Raw genomic sequence first — 24,018 nt, 5'->3', positions numbered from 1 at the left:
TCTATCTGTCTGTCTCTCTGTCTGTCTGTCTCTCTATCAACCTATGTCCCTATCTGTCTGTCCTTCTATCTGTCTGTCTGTCTATCTCCTGAACTAATTAGTCATTTGATTAGTTATTATTTGATCTCTCCAGCACTCAGATAACCCATTCGCTCATCCGTCGTCCTCGCTTCTCATTGGTCAATCCTCGCGCCGCCCCTGAACTGTGGGCGTGTATAGAGCGGAACACGGTGCGCGCGGCCTCACTGCAGAGAACCTCCAGCTCAAAGATGGACGTCGAACAGATGGGTCCCCAAACTTTCCTCTATGGTACGTAAGACCTCTCTCTCTCTCTCTCGCTCTCTTTCTGAGCAGGCCGCTGGAAAGGGCTCCCTTAGCCTCTCCCCGCGTTGGAGGGCGAGTGAGGGAGCTGGTTGATGATGGGGTCCGAGCTTTTCTGCCTCAGTCAGGTTCTCAGTGGATGATTCTTGAAGAAAACCGAGGCAACACGTGTCTTTATTGTCTGTGCTGTTCACTGAGCCCTAATGCTGCCGGCAAAGCCGGAAACACCGAGTCCCACCAAGTCCTGCTGCAGGTTCTGCTGCGTTTACCGAGTTAGCATCCCGGCTAACAACTAACCAGCCGAGTTTAGTAGCAAAGTTAAAAAGTTGGCTCTTACTTTAGCTTATGTATTTAGGACTGTTGCTTAAAGTGTTCACATGTTCCACCTTAAAACACCGAGGCTCCGGTCGGCAGCTAGCTAGCTAACCGCTAACCTTCCACTACTACAGGTGGAGCGGAGAGATAGCTAGCTAGCTATGATTAAAAGCACAGCCTCGCCTGCTTTAGTAGCTAAATCGTTTTGATTAAAACATAAATGCTGGTTATATCTGTATATAAATGCTGTTAGTTAATGTAAATATAGCTGAAGCGCCCTTCGCACATGTCTGCGTCCACACACACACACACACGTGCGCCTCAGGCCTACTTCAGCTAGCTAGCGCCACCACTATCAGCTGAACAGCGTCATATGATGATTAATTTAATCTTAAATTACTTAAAATTAATGATTAATAAATAACTAGTTAACTTCTGCTCAAACACCCCACGAGCAGGGTTGACTTTTCGCTTTTTATGTGCGGAGCTATTTCGCTTCAGTGCTGCACCACAATCTGCGCCCGCCACATTCTGCACCTCTTTGTTTCCTTTTCGATTCTGATTGGTCGAAACAGGAGTCCGTCCACGGCTGTGGGAGGAACCTCAGATATTAAGCTGCTTAGTTTTGTTCCAAAATGCACTATTTGAGTTTTTATGTAGATTTACGAAATAATATTGATAAATATAAATATTTAGGAGAAGGTTGAGCACATAAATCGGTTTGTATTGTGAGTCGTCGAAGTTGGTTAACAAGCCAGCTAGCGGTAAAGCTTCGTTCTTTAACTTTTGTTTAAGTGAGATTATTCGTAATGCGAGTACAAACATAACGTGTTTAGTAGATTATATTAAATACATATTTGGGAGACGGCCAGCACTGCTACAGGAGAGCCACGAAAGGGTCCTAAGGGTGCAGATTGAGTAGCGGTTGCAGTATGTGGCGCTACACCGAGAGTCACCACGTGTGCGCCCTCCCAGCTGGGAACCACGTGGGCTTGCTCCGCATGGTCTTTTCACAGTGACTATTTGGCTGCCTTTAGACTTTGCCTGTTTGGGAGGGTCGAGATTATTAAATATGTAATTAATCACAACCGATCAGTTATTCTGATTTATTTTTTTTGTTGTATTTGTTCTCAATGCTTATTGATTTCTGTCCTAATCCTAGTTATTGATCCACTTTATAGGATGTGAGCTGAAACAGGGAAAAGAAGTCACCTTTAATCCCGAAGATGACGACTTTGAGCATCAGTTATCCATCCGGATGGTACGGAGTGGTGATTGTTAAATAATAACTGTTTGAAAGGCACAGCCGCGTTATTGACAATACAGAATGAATCGAATGTGTGATCATCAACACATGCATACTCTAAAAACAAATGGCTAACCAGCTGCATTTATGAGCTTAGATGTTGGTTTGCAGCAATACCTAATAATTAACTTAGGCAACTTAATGCACAGTTTACAAGAAGTGCAGTGAAAATGTTAGGTGGGCAATACAGTTCATTGTTAATTAATTTTAATTATTAATTTACTGAGGACTGAGATTCATCGTTTTATAATAATAGCATCGTGGCACGCAGCGTTCTCACGATCTGACCCTTATATCCACAGGTCTGTGTCGACCCAGCGACCAAAGATGAGCTGAACATCGTGGAGGTTGAGGGACAGGACTCTGAGGGTCAGAAGGTCAAAGCCGTGCTGGCCACGCTCAAGCCGTCCACCCTGCCCAGCGTGAGTGTTCAGTAGCTCTTGTCTGACCCCTTCTCAACGAGGTTTGTGCGTAAGGCCGGAACAGTGAAATAAACAACTTTCTGTTTCAGGTCTGTTTAGGGGGCTTTGAGATCGCTCCTCCCGTCGTTTTCCGGCTGCGGTCTGGCGCCGGTCCCATCCACATCAGCGGGCAGCACCTCGTCAGTAAGTAGCCATGGGCCAATTTTGTGACTGTCTTTTTTTGTTTGTTTGTTTGTTTTCCTGCCTAAGTCTGACAACTTCCTGTTTGTTTTTGCCCAGTAACAGGAGGCGATCAGTCATTTGATGAAGAGGAGGAGGAAGATGAGGAGGAGCTGAGGATGGCTTTGAAGAGGGCGGCTCCAGCAAACGTGAAATCTTCAGTAAGAGATTTTTGGTATTTAAAAGTTTTGTTTTTTGGGGGGGTTGGTTATTAGTTCAATAACCTGGAACGTTGTCCTCCCTGCAGAAAAAGATGAAGATTGACGAAGAGGAGGAGGATGATGATGAGGAAGATGACTATGACGATGAAGATGATGAGTGAGTACTGTTCTAGAACTTCTTCCTGGAGTAATGAGCTCAGTCCGGTTTAATAGGGAATAGACCCTCACGTTTAACTTGTCTTTCAGGGATGATGAAGATGACGACGATGAGGAAGAGGAGGAGGAGACGCCTGTTAAGGTGATGGATTTTTCTATTCCTTATTCTACCTCTGACCCGTGATCCTTGTATTTTTGCAGTTCAGGGTTTTTTAACTGTCTGTTTACTTTGTAGTCCAAGAAGCCTGCAGCTAAACCCCAGACTCCCGCCCAGAACGGCAAAGGACCCAAGCCCAACACACCAGCTCCCAAACAGGTGCGGCTCTCTCTGCCAGTGTGCTCACTGAACCACTCTCTTCTCCACCCCCTCATCCCATGACCACTAACTGCTTGTGTGTTTAGTCATTGCTTTGTGTTCCAGGGAAACATGCCTTTAAAACCTTGAGGTTTAAATGAATAATTAGGTGAAGGGAGGGAAGACCTGTGAATTTTTTAAAGCCTTTCTTTCATCATAATGGTTAAATTTGTATGTTGTAAATATGGAATATTCATTATCAGTATTATACTTATACTTAAGCATATGGAGGAGACTGTTAGTGCTTAACACTGATCAGCTGCGGGTTTCATTACTAACAGGGTAATTAGACTGGGTTAATTAGGTGAAGAGCAGCAGATGTTAAGTAGAAATCACTGTATTCAGTACAGAAGAGGATCTGAATAGTAGTTCATAAGAATCTACAGCTACTGATGTTTTTATTCTTTGATTACATGTATAGTGATCAATATTGTGCACAGCAAAAGTATAAATATTGTATACTGTATTTTTACCATATCGCCCAGCCCTGATTATAACACATCATAAATGGTTTTTTGAATGTGATATTACCAGATCATCCAGCCCTAATTTGAAGTAACGTAAAGACTCAGATTCAAATTCATAACCCAAGAGATATTGATACACATGGATGAATTATTACATGTGCCATTCCCTAGAAACTTCCTTTCCATATTTAATTTATATTTTTTGCACTTAAGTTTTGCTAGTTTTGGTTCACCACATAACAAAAGCAATAACTAAGGTGATTTGTTCTGAATAGTTTAATACCCTTTTTTGTTCTCTTTTTGACAGAATCAGAAGCCCATTGAAAAGAAGACCCCCAGTAAACCCCCACAGACCCCCAAAAGCCCGAAGACCCCCAAAACTCCACAAGCCCCTCTGTCCGTCCCAGAGATTAAAGCCAAAATGATGACCAGCGTGGAGAAGGTTTGTCTTTGTCTTCTGTTCTGGAAAAAATAAAATGGATTTTTATTAAATGTCCCGGGAGCTGCAGCAGTCCATCCACCACAACCAATCAGACACCAATGCTTCACTTACTGAACATTGTAGTCCAGACGAAGACGTTGTTCCATCTCCGCGTTATGACGGAATAATTGAGCGGCTGTGGTGAATTGTATTAATCAGGATCAGTAAAATTATAGCTTCTACAATTAGCTAATTGCTGTAGTAATTAATGGAGTCAGCAGTCCTCTTCATGGAGTGCTGGGCTCCTGGGTGTGATGCGAGCTGCCGAGCACGTGTGCAAATGAGGGGTGATTTAGCACTCCTCGCCCCTGGTGTGAATCAGAACCTCAGTGTCAGATGATGAATTAGTCCTACTCCTAAGGAAAAGTGTGGGTTTGAGCTGGAGGCTGTAGCTTGTGTTTCAAAGTATGAGCTTCAACAAACAGGATCAGCTGATGTTTGCGTATGGTGTGAAGGCTGGGTGAGGACTGTTTGGTGAAGCCGTCTTAAAACACACTCATTATCTTCTGTAGGGAGTGATGCTGCCGAAACTCCAACCCAAGTTCGAGAACTACGTGAAGAACGGTTTCAAAGTAACCGATTCGAAGGTATTTGATGTTTTTTTGTTTTTTCTTTACTGTTTCTGATATTGTCTGATTTTCTTTATTTGTAATTATTAAATAAAGGGGGGGTGCGAATTCCTAGCAAATCATAATGTCATAATAGCATTTATGGATCAGTGCCATCCCCTCTAACGAATGCCTGCAGCTATTTAACTTTATTTTGCACATGTTACTGACACAGATGTGCAAATGCACATAATACCCATCTAGTCTCTGTAGAGAAGACATACTGCCAATAGAATAGGACTCTCTGGAGCAGATAAACATGAGCCTATTGGCACCATGCTGCCTAATGCCCGGCTAGAGAGGTATGAAGCTGATGGATGGTGCACCGGCAGTACTTTTTACAATATCCTGACCTCATGAACACACCTTCAGCTGCATGCCATCAAATACTCACAGCAATGCTCCTTCTAAATCTAGTAGAAAGTATTCTGCTCTGGACAGTAGAGACAGTTACTTCAACAAAAGTGGGATCAACTGTGTTTAAAAGCCTTCATTTCAGAAGAAAGTTAATGAGCAGGTGTCTCAATACTTTTGTCCATGTAGTTTATTCTAAACTACATTTGGTGAATATTTGGGCCGTGCTGGCGTGAGTGTAGTTGATTACAATTAATATGATGTGTGATCAGATCATATGAGTTCTGTCAGATTTGAGCTTTTGTAGGGTTTGATGTAATGTCTGAGTTTGTGGTGCCTCTAACTGGCCTTTCCTCCTCCTGCAGGTGATCGAAGAGCTGTGGAAGTGGAGGCAGACAGTGAAGGAGAAGAACTGAATGGTTTTACTCAGTTAAATTATTTTCCTTTGTTTTTTTGTTTTACGAACCCTTTGAGTTTGTCAATCCGTGCCATTCCTTTAAAAGTGACTTTATTCAGACTGTGCGCCGAGATCCATTCAGTCGAACAGTTTCCCCCCTTTTTTTTATAAATTCTTTTCGCTCAGTCTATGGTTCTCACCTGCTTGTGTTCAACCAATCAGAGGTTCATCACTGAGGACCTGGCGGAGCTTCTGAGCGTGCTTAATTCTTTTTCTTTTTTCCTTTTTTTATCTTAAATCCAGAAATGATGATACTGTGTGATTTCTGGCCGGCATTTCCCCGCATCGGCAGAGAATTGGGCCAGTTCCCTCTTTCCCCTCTCGTGCACATGTTCTTATCAAAAGCGCAGCTAAGTGAAGTGGGTTCTAAATGTTTCAGGGTTGAAAGCATCTTCAGCAAGTCTGATGAGGTCTACCCTCCGCCTCATCACGAGCTGACGAACTGTAATATAGCCAGAGGATGTGTGATGGCTCGCCACTGGTTTTTGACTTCCCTCCGAGGAGGAGAAGACTCGATTCTGTCCACTTCGATATACTTCGAGCAGTGCGAATTTGTCCTGTACTTTTGCAATGAAGCGAGCTACAATTTTACTCCACAACAATAAACATTTTTGGAAAAATAACTGGTGCTTGGTTTCTGTTTGCACGCTTCGGAGGAATTGAGTTTTTATAGGGGAGTCCGTTCACTCGGTGGTGAGGCTGCCAGGCAGTTAATTCCAGTCAGATGAGACCAGGCTCCTGTCTGTAGGAATAGGGGATGGCCACAATATTCAAAACCGAAGGGGTGGGGTGTTACACATTAGTACTGGGGAGGGTGGGCTTTTGCACATTACTACATTGGCCTGCCTTCCTTTGGGGCATTATCAACAAGCTGATTGGCTCTCTTGGTAAAGAGTGAGGCTTCATCCAGAAACGGGCCATGTTCCTTTACAACTCTCATTTAGGTGGCTGCCCTCCTCATTCAAATTAAAATCCCAGGTATTTGATTGGTCCTTATTAATGGAACTCAGCAACTCCAAGTTACACCCATTGCTGACACAGATGTGCAAATGCACACACAGAGCCTGTCTAGTCCCTGTAGAGATGTACTGCCAATAGAATAGGACTCTCTGGAGCAGATAAATGTGAACCTGTTGCTGCCAGGTGTGATCTACAGGGGTGTAATATCCCCTAGCATTGAGCTGTCCTTGATAACACGTTCAACCCAATCCTCACAGCAATGCTGCTCCTCCAAAATCTAGTAGAAAGTTGTCTTCTCTGGACAGTAGAGACAGTTACTCCAACAGAAGCAGAAGAAACACTTCACACATTTCAGAAAAATGCTGAATGAGCAGGTGTCCCAATACTTTTGTCTATGTAGTGTAGTAGTGTGTGTTCTGGCAGCATTTCTACACTGATTGTGGTTCTATAGAATGCCTTGGTCACTGCAGAAGAGCAGTGAAGCTGGGAGGATTAACAAATAAACAGCTGAAGAGCGATAGGAGCCAGTTTAGCCCTGAGTGCAGTTTCTGCTGCTAATAATGAACTGTTCAACAGAACCGGTAAAGAACCGAATTGGAGGCGTGTCTAAATTTCTGATGGAGTTTTCTTCATCCTTTGACTCAGTTTGCAAAATAATTTTTGACTTTGTATCTTGATTAATTTTGGCCTTTTAATATTCTGACTTGCTATGAGAAAAATCTTATCAATTTTGATGTGACTACTCTTTCTTTTTTTTTTTTTACTTAAAAATGATGAATTTTTCTTTTTTTTTTCAGAAAAAATACAAGTTCTTATTTTTAACTTGAAAATAATTTTAAAAATATTCAGAAATATAAAAAAAATTAAACAAAATTTCAATTGTTTCAAAGTATTTTGAAATGTTTTATTCCAAGTTTAGACTTAATTTTAGCTCTGATTTATTCCAGACAGAAACAAGCCATTCTTTAGGCCGGCTGGGAACGGGCTTCCACGCTGACCGTCTGGGTGTAGCATCTTTGAGTCAGCAGGTGTTCTTTTGTCTTTGCTCGGAAGCCATTGAACCGAGTTCATTATGAAATTGGCTGCAGAGTGTCCAACTTGTGGCTTGTGGTTCTGCAGAGCAGGCTGAACACCCTGAACAGCCTGTTTTGTGAACTAGCACTTAGCCTAGGAAGCTTAGAATAATTGCCAGACGTGCTGCAGCAACCAGGAAAGGAAAGCAGAGTGGTCCTGTCGTCCCATCGTCCAGCAGAAGTACCTTTTACCAAGCAACATTTAGGACTACAGCGGAGCTTCATTGGAGGCCATTCAGCAACTCTCAACCCTAATAAAGCAAATGTGGTCCTGTGGTGGACCATCATAAACCAGCTCAGACCAGTATGCATTGGAATTGGTTGTACCTTAGCAACCAATTTACAGCCCAGTTAAGGCCCTTGAGGGTCAGTCATGGCCCATCAAATACCTTAAGTATCTAATACTTTTGAGATAAGCTGAAAGGTTGGAGATGAGGTTGGGTGGTGATCATCATCCAACATCCTGACCTCACTAAGGCTCTTTTTGTGGAATGCAATCAAATTCTCACAGCTATGCTTCTTCAGAATCTAGTAGAAAGCCTTCTTCCCTGGACAGTAGAGAGAGATACTCTAACAGGATCAGCTCTTTTCAATATGAAAAAACTATGAATGAGCAGGTGTCCCAATACTTTTGTCAGTATAGTGCAGTACAGTTGCTGTGCCAGCTGTTCCAGCTTTTTGCACCCGGTTTTGGCCAAAATCATCAGTATCATTCCATGGTGGTGTGTGTGTGTGTGTGAGAGAGAGAGAGAGACTGGATGAATGTACGAGTGTGGGCCAGATTCATCCAGCAGAGGGCGTTGAAGTACTGCATCTTTTGCTGGCTCCATCTTGCACTCTTCTGGCTGGATGATCTCATCCTCCCCCGTGGGCCTGGATGGGGTCCAGGAGGTCAGAGGACTTCCTGTGTGGATTAGTCAGGTCAGTGAGTGTTTATTAATGACCGCTGTCTCAGACAGCTCCTTATCAAAGAGCACCCCCACACACACACACACACACACACTGAAGAGCAGCCGGCACGTGCCAGTGTTAAACATCCATATAGCCCAATCCAAATAGCTATATGGCGGGACTCCAGGCTCACCTACCAAGCATTTTAATGTGGTGCTGCTGCTGGTGGTGGTGGTGGTGTTGGAGGGAGGAGAGGAGAGGGGAGGGGAAGGGGCTTAGGCCTATGTTAAATCACTTTATAATGGACACTGCTCCATTTGCTCCCACCCAGCTCTTTCAAGCGGGTCAATTCTTGAGAGTCAGCACTTGGACGGGAGGAGTGGTGGGGGGTGGCAGAGGGCATAAAGGCATGTTTATGATCCCAGAGGATCCTGCATTTATCTCAGCGAGGCACCTAAGTGCTTCTTTGCTGTGGCAGGCATAATCATCTTCGGCCAAGCAGCGATAGCGCGTTGATGCGTTTGTGGACCACTGAAGTGTGCATGGGATCCATCGCTCACCAGCAGGCCTCGGGGAGCCAAGCGGAAACGGAAAGGCACCAGAAACAGAGAGACGAGTCATGCTAAAGTCAAAAAGGGGTGTTTAATTACACTTTAGCTATTTACATATGACATATTACAATGTATTATACACTAATTTAGACGCAACTGTGCTCCTTTCCCATTGGAGCCTCTTACAAACATTTTTACACACAATTTTATTCACCACCATTTACAGATTTCCCTTTTACCACACGTCACAACCTGCTCCATCACTTTACATGTACCAGGGTTTAATTCTTTCCCACTTACTGAACATCTGTGGATTTGACCCAATGGTGACTCAACATGCCCAAAGGAGAGTTTCATCCCTTTTTTAAAAGTTATTCAATTCATTTTCTGCATTAAAATGTTTTCGGAAAGGGTTCGGGGGGTTCGGTGTGAAAAGCTAAGTCAACCTAGTCAGAATTTACAGTAGAGTTTACAGTGGTGGTGAATGGAGGGCTGTTAACAGCGCTTACACACACTGCCTGGTGTTTTTTTTTTAAATATCAATATTTGTATTTATTTAGCCCTCCGGTTTTTGTTGCGGGTCAAATTGACCCCTTTGACCCCCAAATTGACCCAATTTTTTAAATATTTTTGCCGCATGAATCCTTTTCTGCTGGGTTTGCTTAGAAATTTGACAAATTGAACCTGTTTATATTATATATGTTTATATTTGTATAGATTACACACAAACTTACACACCAGTCAACTGACCCAGTAGTGACAATTGAGGTTTTAAAGGGTAAAAACATCAAATTTGGTCCGAAACGTAAAATTTAGGCCCATTTCTTTCTTGTGTAACTGTTTAGTTATCCAGATAATCCATAATAAATAAGGGTTGAATTTGTTAAATACATGACATATCAATTCTATAAAATAAATAGCTCAAAATATTAAATCTATTAAAATCTTTTTGAACAACTTTTGGGTTGCTGTACATGGGTAAACTTGGGTCTGATGCTAGTTCAAATCTCGGGTAACGCTGCTTGCCATCAGCAGCCGGAGCCTGAGGGAGCACAATTCTCCCTGCACCACTGCCAGTTTAATGTTGGCCAGCACAGGCGTCTGTTAGCTGATGTATCAGAGGAAGCATGTGCTAGTCTTCACCTTCGTAGTGCTGGGAGCATTGCATGTGATAGGTGAAGAGTCCTGACAAGTGGGTTGGATAATTGGTCTTCTAAATTGGAAATGAAAATTGGGGGGAAATAATAGAATACATTTTAAAACATGGGTCAATTTGACCCGGGAGCATTGCTGGGTTGCGTAGCGGGCGTCCTGTGGATAGTACAACAATGGGCTGTGTTAGCATCGTCGTCATTAAATAAGTCAGCAAGTTTGTTGCTAAGTTGTTGGTAATTTTATCTACAACCCACCTAAAACCCACTCTGAATGACTGAGATGACTGGTAGAAATTCTGAAAAATAGATGGGATTCCCCTTTAAGACAGGAACCAAGGTGAGAAAATGAGCATGTGGTAGCAGAATAGCCCTTGACCCTTACAAAAAATGTAAGCATTACAATAATAACTAGAATGACGTATGGCTGATCGCCCCCCTCTCAGGCTACGATGAGCAGGATGGATAATGTATGGGAGTCTATGTGTCTAAGTGTGTGTATGTGCTTGCATGCTTGTTAGCTTTCCCACCAGTGGTCAAATTGCGCAAAAGAGGGGCGTACGAGGTCAGGCAAACTGACTTTCTGAATAATTTATCCGTTGTTATGCTTCTCTCCGTCATTAGTCCGGTGTGGTGATGGACTGTTGAGACCGAGGTAAAAAGAGAGAGACATATGGGACGAGGGAGGTGCACAGTAGCAGATATGTGATGCATCGGCCTGTCAATATGTTGGTATGGAGCGGAGGGCTGGACGGCTGCAGGCTGACCTACTGCACTCTGCAGGTCGTTTATTATATGTCATTTTCAACTGGAGCAGAAAGGATAATCCCTATGTTGGCAATTACTCACTCTGCTTGCCCTGGTCCGTTCAGAGAGCGTCCAGTCCCGCACAGGGCCCGGCTGAGAGCTGGCCAAGATGACTTTGGACTTTTAATCAACCGGCAACCTGGCCATCAACATGGCAGTACGTCTTTCCAGTCCAGTGGTCACCAACCTCAACCTTCTCGTGGAGATCTACAGCCTTGAAGAGTTTCATCCCCAGATCTACCAAACCTGATCCAGCTAACGATTGTCTTCAGAAGTCCTTGGTTAGCTGAATCAAACTCTTAATAAATAAAGGTTCTTAACTGCTTCTTGGCTTGAATGTCGGTTCCTAACAGATTAAACCCATCTACATGATGCCCTGCAAATCTGTTTTTCACAAAACATCCACAAAAACTATCTAAAAGAACCATTTCATCTCCAGCCTTGACTTGAAGTGGTTCTTCTGCAGCATTGCTTGAAAACAACCTTCTAACAATCTTCTAAGCACCTTTATTTTTTAAGAATGTAGATGGGTTAGATTTGGGTTGGAGGTGAAACCTGTAGAAATGTCAATAGATCCTCTTCGAGAAGATGGTTGCTGACCGCTGATTCAGTCCGGCCACTCATACGAGCGCAGCACCCAGTTTGGTGCCCTCGTCGCCACAAGCCCATGGCTGCAGGTTCTGCAGGGCAAACAGTGAGGAGTTGTGGATGCAGAGGGGGTCGGTAGGGACCGAGTCACTCAGGGACTTCTGCAGGGCGTCGTGCTGGAGCTGGAGCATCAGCCGGCTGGCCTGCTGGCGCTCCGCCTCCCGCTCTTCCGCCGTCTGTCGTCTGGCAGGGGGAGAAGGAACGATGGAAGGAAGAAAATTAGGAAAGAGTTGAAGATTTTTGTGACTTTCTCTGATTCACATTCAACAAACAAACTTTGTTTACATCCAACCTGTGATGTCATTTATACATCTGCATTAATTACTGTAAGTATTTTATAGTCATTTTTCTTCTTTTTGTTGCACATGAAAAAAGGATAATATTTTTCTGAGAGAGGTCTTTAATTGGTACACACTGCCAAATACACAGATCAGCCATAACATTAAAACTTCCCAGATAATATTGAGTAGGTCCCCCTTGTTCCACCAAAACAGCTCTGAGCCCTCTAAAGGTGTCCTGCTGTGGTATCTGGCACCAAGACGTTAGCAGCAGATCCTTAAAATCCCAAAGTTTTGAGATGGGACCTCTAAGATCAATCAGTGACCCCATGGCCTGTCCCTGCTTCACTGATTGTCCTTCCGTGGAGCACTTTTGGTAGGTACTGACCACTGTATACCAGAGACATCCCACAAGACCTGCCTGATGTTCTGGAGATGTTCTGACCCAGTCGTTTATCTAGAACATCACAGTCTGGTTCTTGTCAAAGTGTCTCAGATTCTTACGCTTGTCTATTTTTTCTGCTTCATCACCTTCATCACCTTCAAGACCGGACGTTTCACTCGCTGCTTAATATGTAGATCCACCCCTCCACAGACAGGAGACACCATAGATGAAGGTAATCAGTGTAATTAACTTCACCTGTCATCTGTTTTAATGTTATGGCTGAATACTGCAAATGTACAGAATAAAAGTCTTTGATATAATTAAAGTCACACACTTTTAAAAAAATAGAATGGTTAAATGGTTAAAATGTTACATTTGATAAACACTAGTGTCCATCAATGAAAATGTTATTTTTGTCATTTTGTTTATTTTGTTCCACCTGCGACTTAAGACCTTCTTTGATTCTTGGCTATGGCTCGTGATTCCCTAATGACATCACAGGAAGTGTTTATTAAGTTGACGTCAAACATCAAATTTGTCTTGTTTTTAACTGAATCGCTGTGTATATTTGTCGTTAATGGCGTTATATTCACATTCACATTTTTAGAAATATCATTTTGTAATAGTTGTAGATGTGATTTATTCGGTAATAAGCAACTAGTACCTGTGAAAATGAAAATAATAAATGTACAATATTTAACCATTGTAAAGATTTTCTGTTTAAATTATACACAAATGCCTTACAGCCTATTCATGTATGTCTAAACTTCGTGGATAACACAAAAAATAAAAGTTTTTTTGTTTACATTTTATTGCTGTTTTTTCACAGATATTGTTTTGTATTTCCACCTGAGAATAAATTATCCTTTAACTGTAGAAAGTCCTCTACAACTACTTTTGTTTACCTCGTAGAAAAAGAGAAGAGGGTCGCTTCTTTTATTCAAGGCATTTATTTAGTACAGCTTCTATAGTTGTTGTCTGTTGTTGGACTTCTATGGACATTAAAAATAAAGCTCACGTGCTGATATTAAAACTGGCCAGTGTTGGTAGTGTTTACACTGTTGCCTGGGTTTGATTTAATAGCAGATGAGATGTTCTCAGCGAGTGTTTCAGAAATTCAGAACAGCTGTTGGAAAGTGAACCAGCTCATAGTCTCATCGATCAGGATATTTTTTATTTTATTTTAAGAGTTGTTGTGTCCATGATATTATAACTTTTCGCAGTTCACGTCATCAGGTAATCAGGCAATCATCCTCGTTTTTTTACGAGTTCAGAGCGTTTTCGCGTTGAGAACAACCAAACAGAATGGATTCTATAGTGTAGAGTCTTGACCAGAACATAGTGGATAACAGGTGTCAGTTATCAGGTGTGATCCATATGATGATTAGTGAGTGTGTAAATGTGTGTACATTTTGTCTTCTCGTTATTACCAAACATCTACAAAATCTATAATTAGATTAATAATATATTAACCTTCTGAGAGAACGCTCGTAGTTGGACATGCTGGACCAGACTGATGACCAAGGTTGTAAAAAAAATATTCAGGCAAGAATAAAAAAAAGGAGGAAACCGATTCTTAGAGGTCTTAGAGGTCTTGGTCTTGGAAGGGGGAACGCTAACGTCGCTGTAATTTAAACCTGACAGTTGTTTTTACATTGTGTCAAAAAATCATGATGAATGAACCAATAGAAATACTGCAAAATTAAAATATATATATATATTTTACACTGACTTCCATTAAAAGCTTAGAAGTTATTTATATTTTGGGTTTGGGGTTTTTGCGTGGCTTGACCGTTTCTGAAGAGCTACTTTCTGCTTAGAGCTTTAGCTCAGTCCCTGGATGACCTGGATCAGGTGTAAAATGTGGGTTGAAATTCAGAGGAGGTGACGAGTAGGTTAATTGCAGTTAGTCTCCATTGACCTCTGCTTTAATATCTCACCTCCATTTAGTCCTGCGGTTCTGGAACCAGGTTTTGACCTGCGCGTCCGTCATCTTCAGGGTTTTGGCCAGGGCTGCTCGCTCAGCGCTGGCCAGGTACTTCTGCCGGTGGAAGCGCTTCTCCAGTTCGCAGATTTGCACGCGGGAAAAGGACGTGCGGGGCTTCTTCCTCTTGGGAGGTGTGCGGTTCTGGTAGGGGTGACCAATGCGCCTGGCCACGGTGAAGGGGGCCAAGGCCGCTGTAGAGAAGGGAAAGGTGGATAGGGTACATGTATCAGTACATTTGTTGTCTTTGGTGGTGTTTGGTGGCTTCAGTGAAACGTCTAAAAGCTGGTTGTAGCGCTAATTTAAAATTACAAAAAATCCATGGTCATAATGTAGAGGGTTTATTTTACTTTTCTGTCCCATAATTAAATATTCTGAAGTGGAGGGTTTAGTCCTTGCACCCATTGCCGTTGTTAGGGACGCAGTGAGTGGACAAATGTTGGTATAAAAGTCTTAGATATAAGATTTAGGCAGATTTATACATTCTACCTCACATTTCTTTAGACCGTCTCCCCTCTTATGAGTGCATATGGTGGTATATGGATTGTGACTAAATACGATGGTGCATTTGTCATTACATGTATTATGCATTTTGGTGACGTAGGAAAGGACAGCTTTGTTTAGAAGTTAAACTAAAAGTCAAAATCAAGACTACAGAGCAAAAGATAATAGACAAGTAATAGACACGGTTTTGTAGTTTGCTCTCTAATTTATGAGCGTTTTTAAAGGTTTAAACGCATCCACGTGGTCAGATTTTTTTACCTTGAATATGAGATACATTTAAAAAAGAAAGTATTTTGCCTAAAGCTTGAAACTACTTTCATCGCGACCGCAATGCAGGTTGTTTAGCGGCTATTCTGCACCAGTATTGTTATTATATGGTGTTGTAGTTGTTCATATAGAGATTGTCTTTTTTGTAAATATATTGCCAAGACTTAGACAGATATATATCTACACAGATCTGCATATTTTCTAATAAGAATAAACAGTTTGTACAATTTCATTGTAAACCCGTTTTATTGAAAAACGTTTTAGCACGCACGTGACGTATGAAAGTTTGGTTTGAAGGTTAACAACTAATTAAATCTCTTGTAACATCAAATTTGGCCCAATTTTTAATTTGTGTTTTCTTCTCATTTTTTTTCTTCTTTGTTTACACTTTGAAAACTGATTTTTGTGCCAAGCTCGTGCGAAAACATGACATATGGCAATATATAGGTTTCAAAAATATGACCTATATTAGCATGGGAGGCGCTTGTAGCCAATATGTATTTGTCACGTATTGAAATAAATGAAACATATATGCCAACTTATTTTAAATGGGTTATTTTCAAATATGGGGAATTTATTTTAGCCATATATCAACATATACCAATGTATAAGTGTAACAGTAATAGAACGTCGTCTTTGAATGACTGATAACTTTATATAAAGTAAACAATATAAAGAATAGCTGCCAGATTCCATATCCATATTTATGCATATGTCCAATATGTCAAATAAATGTACACAATGTGTGTACATATAAATATATAGTCCGCTTTCCCTGCACTGTTTAACTTTATCTAACCAGTGGCTCGAGGTGATTTTAAAAACAATCTTCATAATTATTCACTTATTTTCATGTAGGACCTAAATGCAGCTCTATCCCTTCAAATGATGAGTCGCTATTAAATATTACACAAATCTCTAATGTCAGAGCTGTGCTTTAAGTCATTTGGACATTTCTGTGGTATTTATTAGGTCGTCTAGGCCTCTCTCTCTCTCTCTCTCTCTCTCTCTCTCTCTCTCTCTCTCTCTCTCTCTCTCTCTTTCTCTCTCTCTCTCAAAGTGGAAGGCCCAGAGAGCGCCTATAGGCATCCATAAATAACCCTGCTGAAATATTGATATCTCTTTATAAGAGCCAGAGCTGAGATTGGCCTTTCTAAAGAAGACAGCGTTTGAATTCTTTATCAATCAGTCCGTTTTACAGACTTTAATAAAACCAAGAGCTACAGCCTAACATTAGCTTTCATGATGGAGCATTAAGACGTTCACGTGTTCCGGGAGCATCAACCAAATGGATGAGCTTTTTATTCTTAATTTTAGACTGAATACAAAACAAAAGCACCAGGGTTTGACTGAGTCTGGAGAGCACAGCAGCGAGTTGGATTTGAAGTTCTTGCCATTGTTGTCTTATTAGCTCTTTTAGCTGTTGACCAGCGCACTGATTTCACTTCTGGGATCTCCTCACTTCTTCCACTTCTCTCCTTTTCCAGACCATGTTCTTCAGTGCCAATCTGATGATCTGTGTTTGCTGCACGAGTTTAAATATTCTAGTAAGCTTTAAACCAGATTACTGATGGAGGGTTCAGGATTCAGATGGAGGTTTAGGTGCAACATGCTGAAACACTGCAGTTTTAGGTAAAGAAAGTCCAGATGGTTCTTCGGGTGCTTTCGTAAAGGCGATGGAAAACCATCACAACCATCACAAAAACATCACAACAAAAATAATGTGAATGTAGACACGATTCCCTGCACGATCAAATAGTTCTTCTCGGTAATGGAACCCGGGTTTCTAGAAGCGTTTTAAAAATGGTTGAATATGGTACCAAAAGGGGTTCCACTGTTGAGTAAAAGAAGCTTTTTCAGTGCTATACAGAACAGTGAAGCCCAATAGCACTACTGATACTACTGTTACTGATGATACTATTAATAGTAATACTATTATTGCTACTATAATAATAATAATTGTCATCATTATAACAGTATTATATATAATACAAATTATTCATATGTTCAATAATAACAATGTTTGATGTTAACAAAAGTATCCAAAAGCACCGTTTAGTCCAGTTTAATTAAACACTAGACGTTCACAGTTACATGTGAAGGTCATATATGTTACATATGCATATACATATATAAAATCAACACGTTTGGATTTTAGTCTCTTTAAAAATGTTTACTCCTAAAAAGCTGAAAATCTAAAAATCTAAGCTCACAAGTATCTTTTGGAGCCTAGCCTATACAAGCTAGCTATGGATATTTTCTGAGTAAAAAGTGAAGCAATTTCGTAAGTCGCTCTGGACAAGAACTTCTGCGAAATGCCTTAAATGTAAATGTAAAACTAAAGGTCCTACAAAGGGTTCTTTAAACGAGCGATCCAATAGAAGAACCACTTTTTGTTCAACAAAGAGAACCATGTTCGTGTAAGATATTTTTTATGCCTTTGAAGAACCTTTTTAAGGTTTATACAACCTTCATTTGATGTAGAGGTTTCTTCTTTTACAAACATAGAAAAAGTGATTCTTCTGTGGCATTACCTGAAGAACCCCTTATCGCACATTTATTTTCTGAAGGATGAAGGTTAATTTGTTTGACTATTTAAAACAAGGTCGTTTAATGTAATACGTTTTTAAATTGAATTTTCCTTCAGATTTGAACGAGTACATTGTTAATGTAAAGCCGGCAGTTGTTCTTTAGCCTTTTTTCTTCATTGTAACATTGTAGCCAATTAGCTTTCTGGAGAACAACAAAAGCGACACTGAGAAGCCTTGATCTTGGTCAAAAGGGAAGCTTATCGTTGATGTCACGCAAAAACCCGGTAACCTCTAACCGCTAACTTTTACTTCTTGACATTACTTGCATCTGACTGTTGTTCTTTACATTGTATCGAGCTTTCGTGATGAATTTAATCAATATAAATGCTTCACGATTCCAAGACTTGGAATATAACATGTTACACTTACTTCCATTGAAAGTTGTTCCTTCTATAAAACCTACATTTTGCAGATATGAGTTTACGTGACTACTACTAGGACGTTGTCTCAGTGATGATCCATATAAGAATGTTATGGTAACGAGTGCGGAATGAAGACGCGTCTCGTTTGAGTTCAAGATAATATAATTTTCCCTTGTAATTGAATTGTTAATTGATAGAATTTTAAAATACCTCCTGATCGTCGTAATTACCTGCAAACCTGTCTTTGGCGAAGCGCTGACTGCTCTCCATCCAGGGGAAGCTGATGCCCCCCAGTCCAGGCGCTGCGCTGGCCAAAGGCGGTGGCACGGCAGCGGCCAGAGGTCGGTGAGCCGGCACCCTTATGACTCCACCTGGAGTGAGGGTTAGGTTGACCCCGTATGGTCTGGCCTCTTCGTACGGCGCTGCAATGCCATGGAAAGCGCCGGTCACTGCTGGGTACGGGGTGGCGCTGGCCCCGGTCGGGCTGCCCAGCTGGTAGCCGCCGCCTTCGCTGATCCTTTCCGTGTCCGAGCTGGTCTTCGAGGAGTTCTGTTGGGTTTCCTGGTCGGTGCCGCTAAGGATCTGGTCGATGCCGAAGCTTATGGGCTCGTGCTGGGTGGGATGGGGCGTGTGGCCGGTGCCGCTGGGGCTGGAGCTGGAGGACTGCTCCATTGGACGTCTTGCGTCTCGCGATTCGGCTCAATTCAATTCGGTTGTATTTCTTGGATAGCGACTTCAAAGCGGTTTATTTGAGAAAAATCCAAAGCTCACGAGCGCATTTGGAGACTTATTCCACCAACAAGAAGAAAACGGAGCGTCTGAAGACAACAGAAACGCAACAGATGCTGCTGAGTGGAAGCAGAAATATCCGACTTAGCTGATCTTCTCGGATCTTCTTCTTCTTGTCTGGATTGGGTCTGCTGGGACGCGCTTGTCCGTGGATGGAAAAGTTTTGCGCGCAAACCCCCCTGCACGAGCTCCTGTTTCTCTCTCCTCTTTGTATTGGCCGTTTACTGGTCTGCCCTCTCCGTATTGGCTATGAGAACCGATGACGTCATCCCGGCCCTTGCGACTCTCGGTTCTTCTGTTCTTCTGATGCTCTTCTAATCTCGGTTTCTCAGATAGCGCCCATTAAGAGACCCTCAGATAATGCAGAGTGAGTGGCCAGTGTTTTCCCATTTTCTTAAAAAGCCCACTTACTGCCGCTTCTGAGGTCGACTTATGATGTTTGTAGGGGTTTATGAACCCAGAACAGTCATTACTGTCCAGTACTGAGCAGTGGTTCCCAACCCTGGACCTCCATCCTGAGTTGAAGGTGGTGTTTTAGAGCAGGAAGCATCTTTGCAGGGCAGAGGGTTCTCCAGGACCAGTTTAACAAGCCAGTGGTTTGGCTCGTAAAATGAAACATGCTGTTTTTGGTCACTGTGCCTTTAAGACTGAAAGAGCTCTGTTTTGATGGATTGGGCGGGGCTAAACTGCTGGAAGCTGAATAGGTTGACATATACAAATACTCTGTTGCTTTTTTGTGACTTCACAACAAATGCACTTGCATGTTAATTAGCATATGGTGGTAACCTTGTAATCTCCGTTTTTCAGTTTTTGACATAATGTGTGGACGTTTTTCTTTATATTGTGTCAAATTTTTACTGATTAGTGCTCCGAAACTATTTCACTTTTGTTTTACATTTTTGGAGATTTACTTTTTTAAACACACATTCTTTCGTTAGCTGAATATGCTAATGCTTTGTTGTTTTTTCTGACATCACAAAATATAATTGTATGTTAATTATTGTAAATGCTAATTAGCGTATGATTTGTCACGCTAAAAAAATAGTTTTTCACTTTTTGGCACAATTTTAATTCTCCAGTCATACTCTACAACGTATTAATAATTCATGATGAGTGGACCAATATAAATGCTCCAAAATGACTTGGAATACAATATTTTTACATTGACTTCCATTGAAAGTAAAGAAAGTTTTTTCCTCCTCCCATAAAGCTGCTATTATGTTTTTTCTCCCGTGACTAAAAAAGTATGTAATTACGTCATTTTTATATGACGTAATTACACTAACAACAATGTCTTAATTTGGACCATTTAATGAAACAAAATGGGCAACATTATTATTATTATTATTATTATTATTATTATTAATAAGAAGAAGAAGAAGAAGAAGAAGAACGTCCCGCCTGAAATAACAGCACATCATTTAGTCCTAATTCAGCTCTTGGAAGTGTTTTAAAGCCTTCATTTAACATTGACACGTGACCCTCACATGCTAATAAAGCCCTGCTACTTGTTTATTGAATATGAAATATAGGTAATGGGGTTATGTACGTGTGTACGCGCGTGTGTGCGCGCTCGAGCGCGCGTCTGCGCGTGTGCACTGGATATTCTCCCACCGTTTGGACTAATCAGATGAGCGCGAGCCTCTTTGAGAAGACTCTAATTTGATGAGTTTCATATTTTGGTCATCGATCCTGGGTGAGAAACTCGAGCTGCGGATTAAAAGCAGCTCCGTCATCCGGGTCTGCTGTGGCCTGAAGCGGCAGGAAATTGGTGCTCTTGCCCCGGTGCCGCTCAACTCCGCACTCCGCTTTATTGGGCTGAAAGGAATCTAGATTAATGCTGAGTTTATTGATCGCTGCTTGCTCAGGGCAGTCCTGCTGCTCAAACGCCCCCTTAATAACACAGCTCTAATTAATGACCGCTGATAGCACGTGTGCTGCGAATAAGAATAATATTAATATCAATAATAACAATAATAGTAATATAGTAACAAGCATGAGCAAAATAAAATAAATGCAATAGAAATAAAAATAAAGATATACATTAAATAAATAAAAATAAAAATGAAAAGTAAATATAGGCAGCAACATTGTAACTGTTTATATGCCAGATAATATTGCATAATCTCTATTAAAATTATGTATTTTTCTGAATTCAGTTTCGTCTCACTTTTTATTTGTATTTTTATGCTGATTTTATTTTAATTTTGTCTAATTAACTTAATTGTGTTGCCACTTGAACGTGTACCTAAAAGCAGTCGCGTGCAGATAGAAATCGTGTTCATCCCGTTTAAATAAAACTGTTCATTTTTAAGCCCTATTTTTAATAACCCTTAAACCCGTCTGGTTCATTAAGAATTCAGACAGAATTCAGAGAACTGCGCAGTAGAAATGCGCAAACTGCGCAGCAAATAACAAACTATTGCAGGGAAAGCAGGCACGCGCACACGGTGCAACTGTGCAAGCGCTCCAAAAAACAAAAAAAGGCTGTTTTACAAAGAACAGAAGCGCGTGAACCCAAAAAAAAGCTGCTGGAAAGAACACGTCACAGCCTCGGCTGAGCAGTGGCGAAGACACCCTGTCACGCGCTTATTGAATCAGCAGGGCCGGGGCAACTAACTGATCCAAAGTGGCTCGTTGGTAATCCGGCCGTGTAAAAGCGCGCGCGCTGCCCTGGCCTGTAGCCGCCGTGTTTGATTAGCTTCAGGGCTTCAAGCAGCAAATCCGTTTTGCTCTGCAGCAGCAGCAGAGAGTTTAATAGACCATTAGCGAGTGTGCTGATGCTAAAAAGCCCCCCACCCCACTCCCACCCCCCTCACCCCAGGGACAGGGGCTGAAATCTGCACCCCAGTGTGAGTGTCCCAACACCGGCCTGGCCTCTGGTGCTCTTTTAAGCCTGGAGAGGTTCCACTCTCTCACTGTACCCCTTATTGAAGGGGTGTGCACTCTATATTGGAGGTGCATCTGCCTATCAGTTAATCAATCAATCAATTAATCAATCAATCAATCAATCAGTCCTTTTCTCCTTACATAAATATTGATAGTCTTATAAATACAAACTTGACAACATTTAATCATGTCATTTATGTAAAATATGTTAAATATATTTATAGTGTTTTTATTTGTCTTGATCAATCTCTCCTTCCAGCTGCAACTCAACATCGCTGCAGTAATTAAGCTGATCGTGCGCGCGCTCCCGGGAGCGCTAGGTTATTACGCGCGCTCCCGCGCTCATCAATCCTGCTCTTAAGAGCATTTGCAAAATATAAAATAAATAAATAAATGAATATACGTGTGTGTGTATATATGTATAATATAAAATAAAGCTCGTGCTGCTGCTGCTGCAGCTGCTGCTGGTGGTGAATAATGAATGAGGCGCTTTTAGAGCACGCGCTCAACTTCCTCCATCCTGCAATATGAAAAGGCCACGATAAGTAATAGTGCATTTAAAAAAGGATCGAGTACGATTTTATTACGAAATTTTAAAGCGGGAGAGACGGAGAGAGGGAAGAGGAAGATGGGGAAGAGGAGGTGGAAGAGAGAGAGAGAGAGAGAGAGAGAGAGGGAGAGAGAGCCATCAGCATTACTGCAATAAAAGTGAGATTCCCTCCCAGCCAAACGGCTGCTGCTTAATGAAAGTTTAGAGGCTCTCTCTATCTCTGCCTATGAAATATTAACTAAAGGCTTCCACAGCTCTGAGCCCGTAGCCCCTCTGATTCTCCTATTTTTCCAGCTGATTATTGTAGGAGCTGCAGTAGAGCTTTTCATTTATATATACATGTGTGTATGTGTGTATATATACATGTGTGTATATGTAGATATTAGTATATATATATATACGGTGTGTGTGTGTGTGTGTGTGTGCATAAATGTGTGTGTGTGTGTATATATATATATATATATATATATATATATATATACTGTATATATACATATATACACACACATTTATGTATGTATGTATGTGTATATATATACATATACATATATGTGTGTATGTATATATATATATATATGTGTGTGTGTATGTGTATATTATGTACTATACATATACATACACTCTTATGCATACTATATGTGTATTCCACATATGTGTTGTATGTATATTATATGTGTATTCTAAATGTGTATTATATATATATATATATATATATATATATATATATATATATATATATATATATTATGCATGATGTTGATGACACTGTTTATAATGTAATTGCTATATTTCTGTATATATATTTTGTTATTGATGTTTTTTGTTTGTTTGTTTTTAAGCCCCAGCATTGGGTTTAAGCAATCTTTGAGCTGATGGATCTTTATCTTATCTTACATCTTCACAGCAATGTTCCAACATCTGGTGTAAAGCCTTCCCAGAAAAGCAGCGGCCGACAAACTCCCAACAACAGTACCCTTGGTTAGAAGAAACTCTGCCCTCTACAAATGCAGACATGTGTACTTGTGAACCCAGAGCTTGTTGGGCTTTCTTAGCATAGCAAAGCTGCATTTCCTGCTGAGACTCGACACACTGGACCTGCTGGCTCTGGAAGGAGCTCTGCTCTCTGCCTGATTGGTGATGAAGTGTGGAAGTGGATTAGCAGACGATGAGCAAGTGACATGTACACAAACTATTACAGTGTGTTGTTAATTACAGCACATCTCCCAGCGAGGGCCATGAAGAGCAGCTACAGGGAACTGTCCTTATTCACACACACACACACACACACACACACACACACACACACACACACACCCTCCCACACATGTACACACTGATCAGCCAGTCTGTAAAGCAAACAGTGTTGTATCTTTTCTAATGGACATCCCCGTCACGCTAAACGATCCAATATCACACACTCCTAACACACCCTCAGTCCTCCACCCACTGACAAACACCATATGGCTGAACATGAGAGCAGTGTCACTATAGACAGCCCCCACGGACCCGTCTCTGGCTGAGTGTGTGTTCAGGGCTGTAGGACAAATGGGTTAATGCTGCCTGACACTTCTGCTGTGTGAACAGAACACGGCCTCAGCTATCAATACCAATATCTCTGGGCTTCTGTAGCTAAACACACTGTTGTTCAGCTGGATTCATACATTCATGTGTATTTAATAACATGAACAGTATTAGAATCTCTTTATTAACTTGTGT

At 41.4% G+C, this 24,018-nt stretch overlaps 2 protein-coding genes across 2 annotated transcripts; one reads left to right on the top strand and one right to left on the bottom strand.

Annotated features, from left to right (window-relative positions):
* Positions 1 to 206: 206 nt before the first annotated feature.
* Positions 207 to 6,245, top strand: npm1a (nucleophosmin 1a). The gene is made up of 11 exons (XM_072658423.1): positions 207 to 309; positions 1,818 to 1,897; positions 2,245 to 2,364; positions 2,454 to 2,547; positions 2,644 to 2,744; positions 2,831 to 2,901; positions 2,991 to 3,042; positions 3,136 to 3,216; positions 4,030 to 4,164; positions 4,716 to 4,790; positions 5,531 to 6,245. The coding sequence occupies exons 1-11, from the start codon at positions 270 to 272 to the stop codon at positions 5,579 to 5,581; spliced, it is 900 nt and encodes a 299-aa protein (XP_072514524.1). The 5' UTR covers positions 207 to 269; the 3' UTR covers positions 5,582 to 6,245.
* Positions 6,246 to 11,675: 5,430 nt separating this feature from the next.
* Positions 11,676 to 18,746, bottom strand: tlx3b (T cell leukemia homeobox 3b). The gene is made up of 3 exons (XM_072658980.1): positions 18,305 to 18,746; positions 14,307 to 14,544; positions 11,676 to 11,886 (listed from the first exon to the last, which is right to left on the bottom strand). Exons 1-3 carry the CDS (start codon positions 18,744 to 18,746, stop codon positions 11,676 to 11,678), a joined length of 891 nt encoding a protein of 296 aa, XP_072515081.1.
* Positions 18,747 to 24,018: the final 5,272 nt, after the last annotated feature.

This window comes from Salminus brasiliensis, chromosome 16 (genome assembly GCF_030463535.1).
Source record: "Salminus brasiliensis chromosome 16, fSalBra1.hap2, whole genome shotgun sequence".
Taxonomy (NCBI): domain Eukaryota; kingdom Metazoa; phylum Chordata; class Actinopteri; order Characiformes; family Bryconidae; genus Salminus; species Salminus brasiliensis.
The sequence above is the reverse complement of the archived record's forward strand: the minus strand, read 5'-3'. Positions and strand labels throughout refer to the sequence as shown.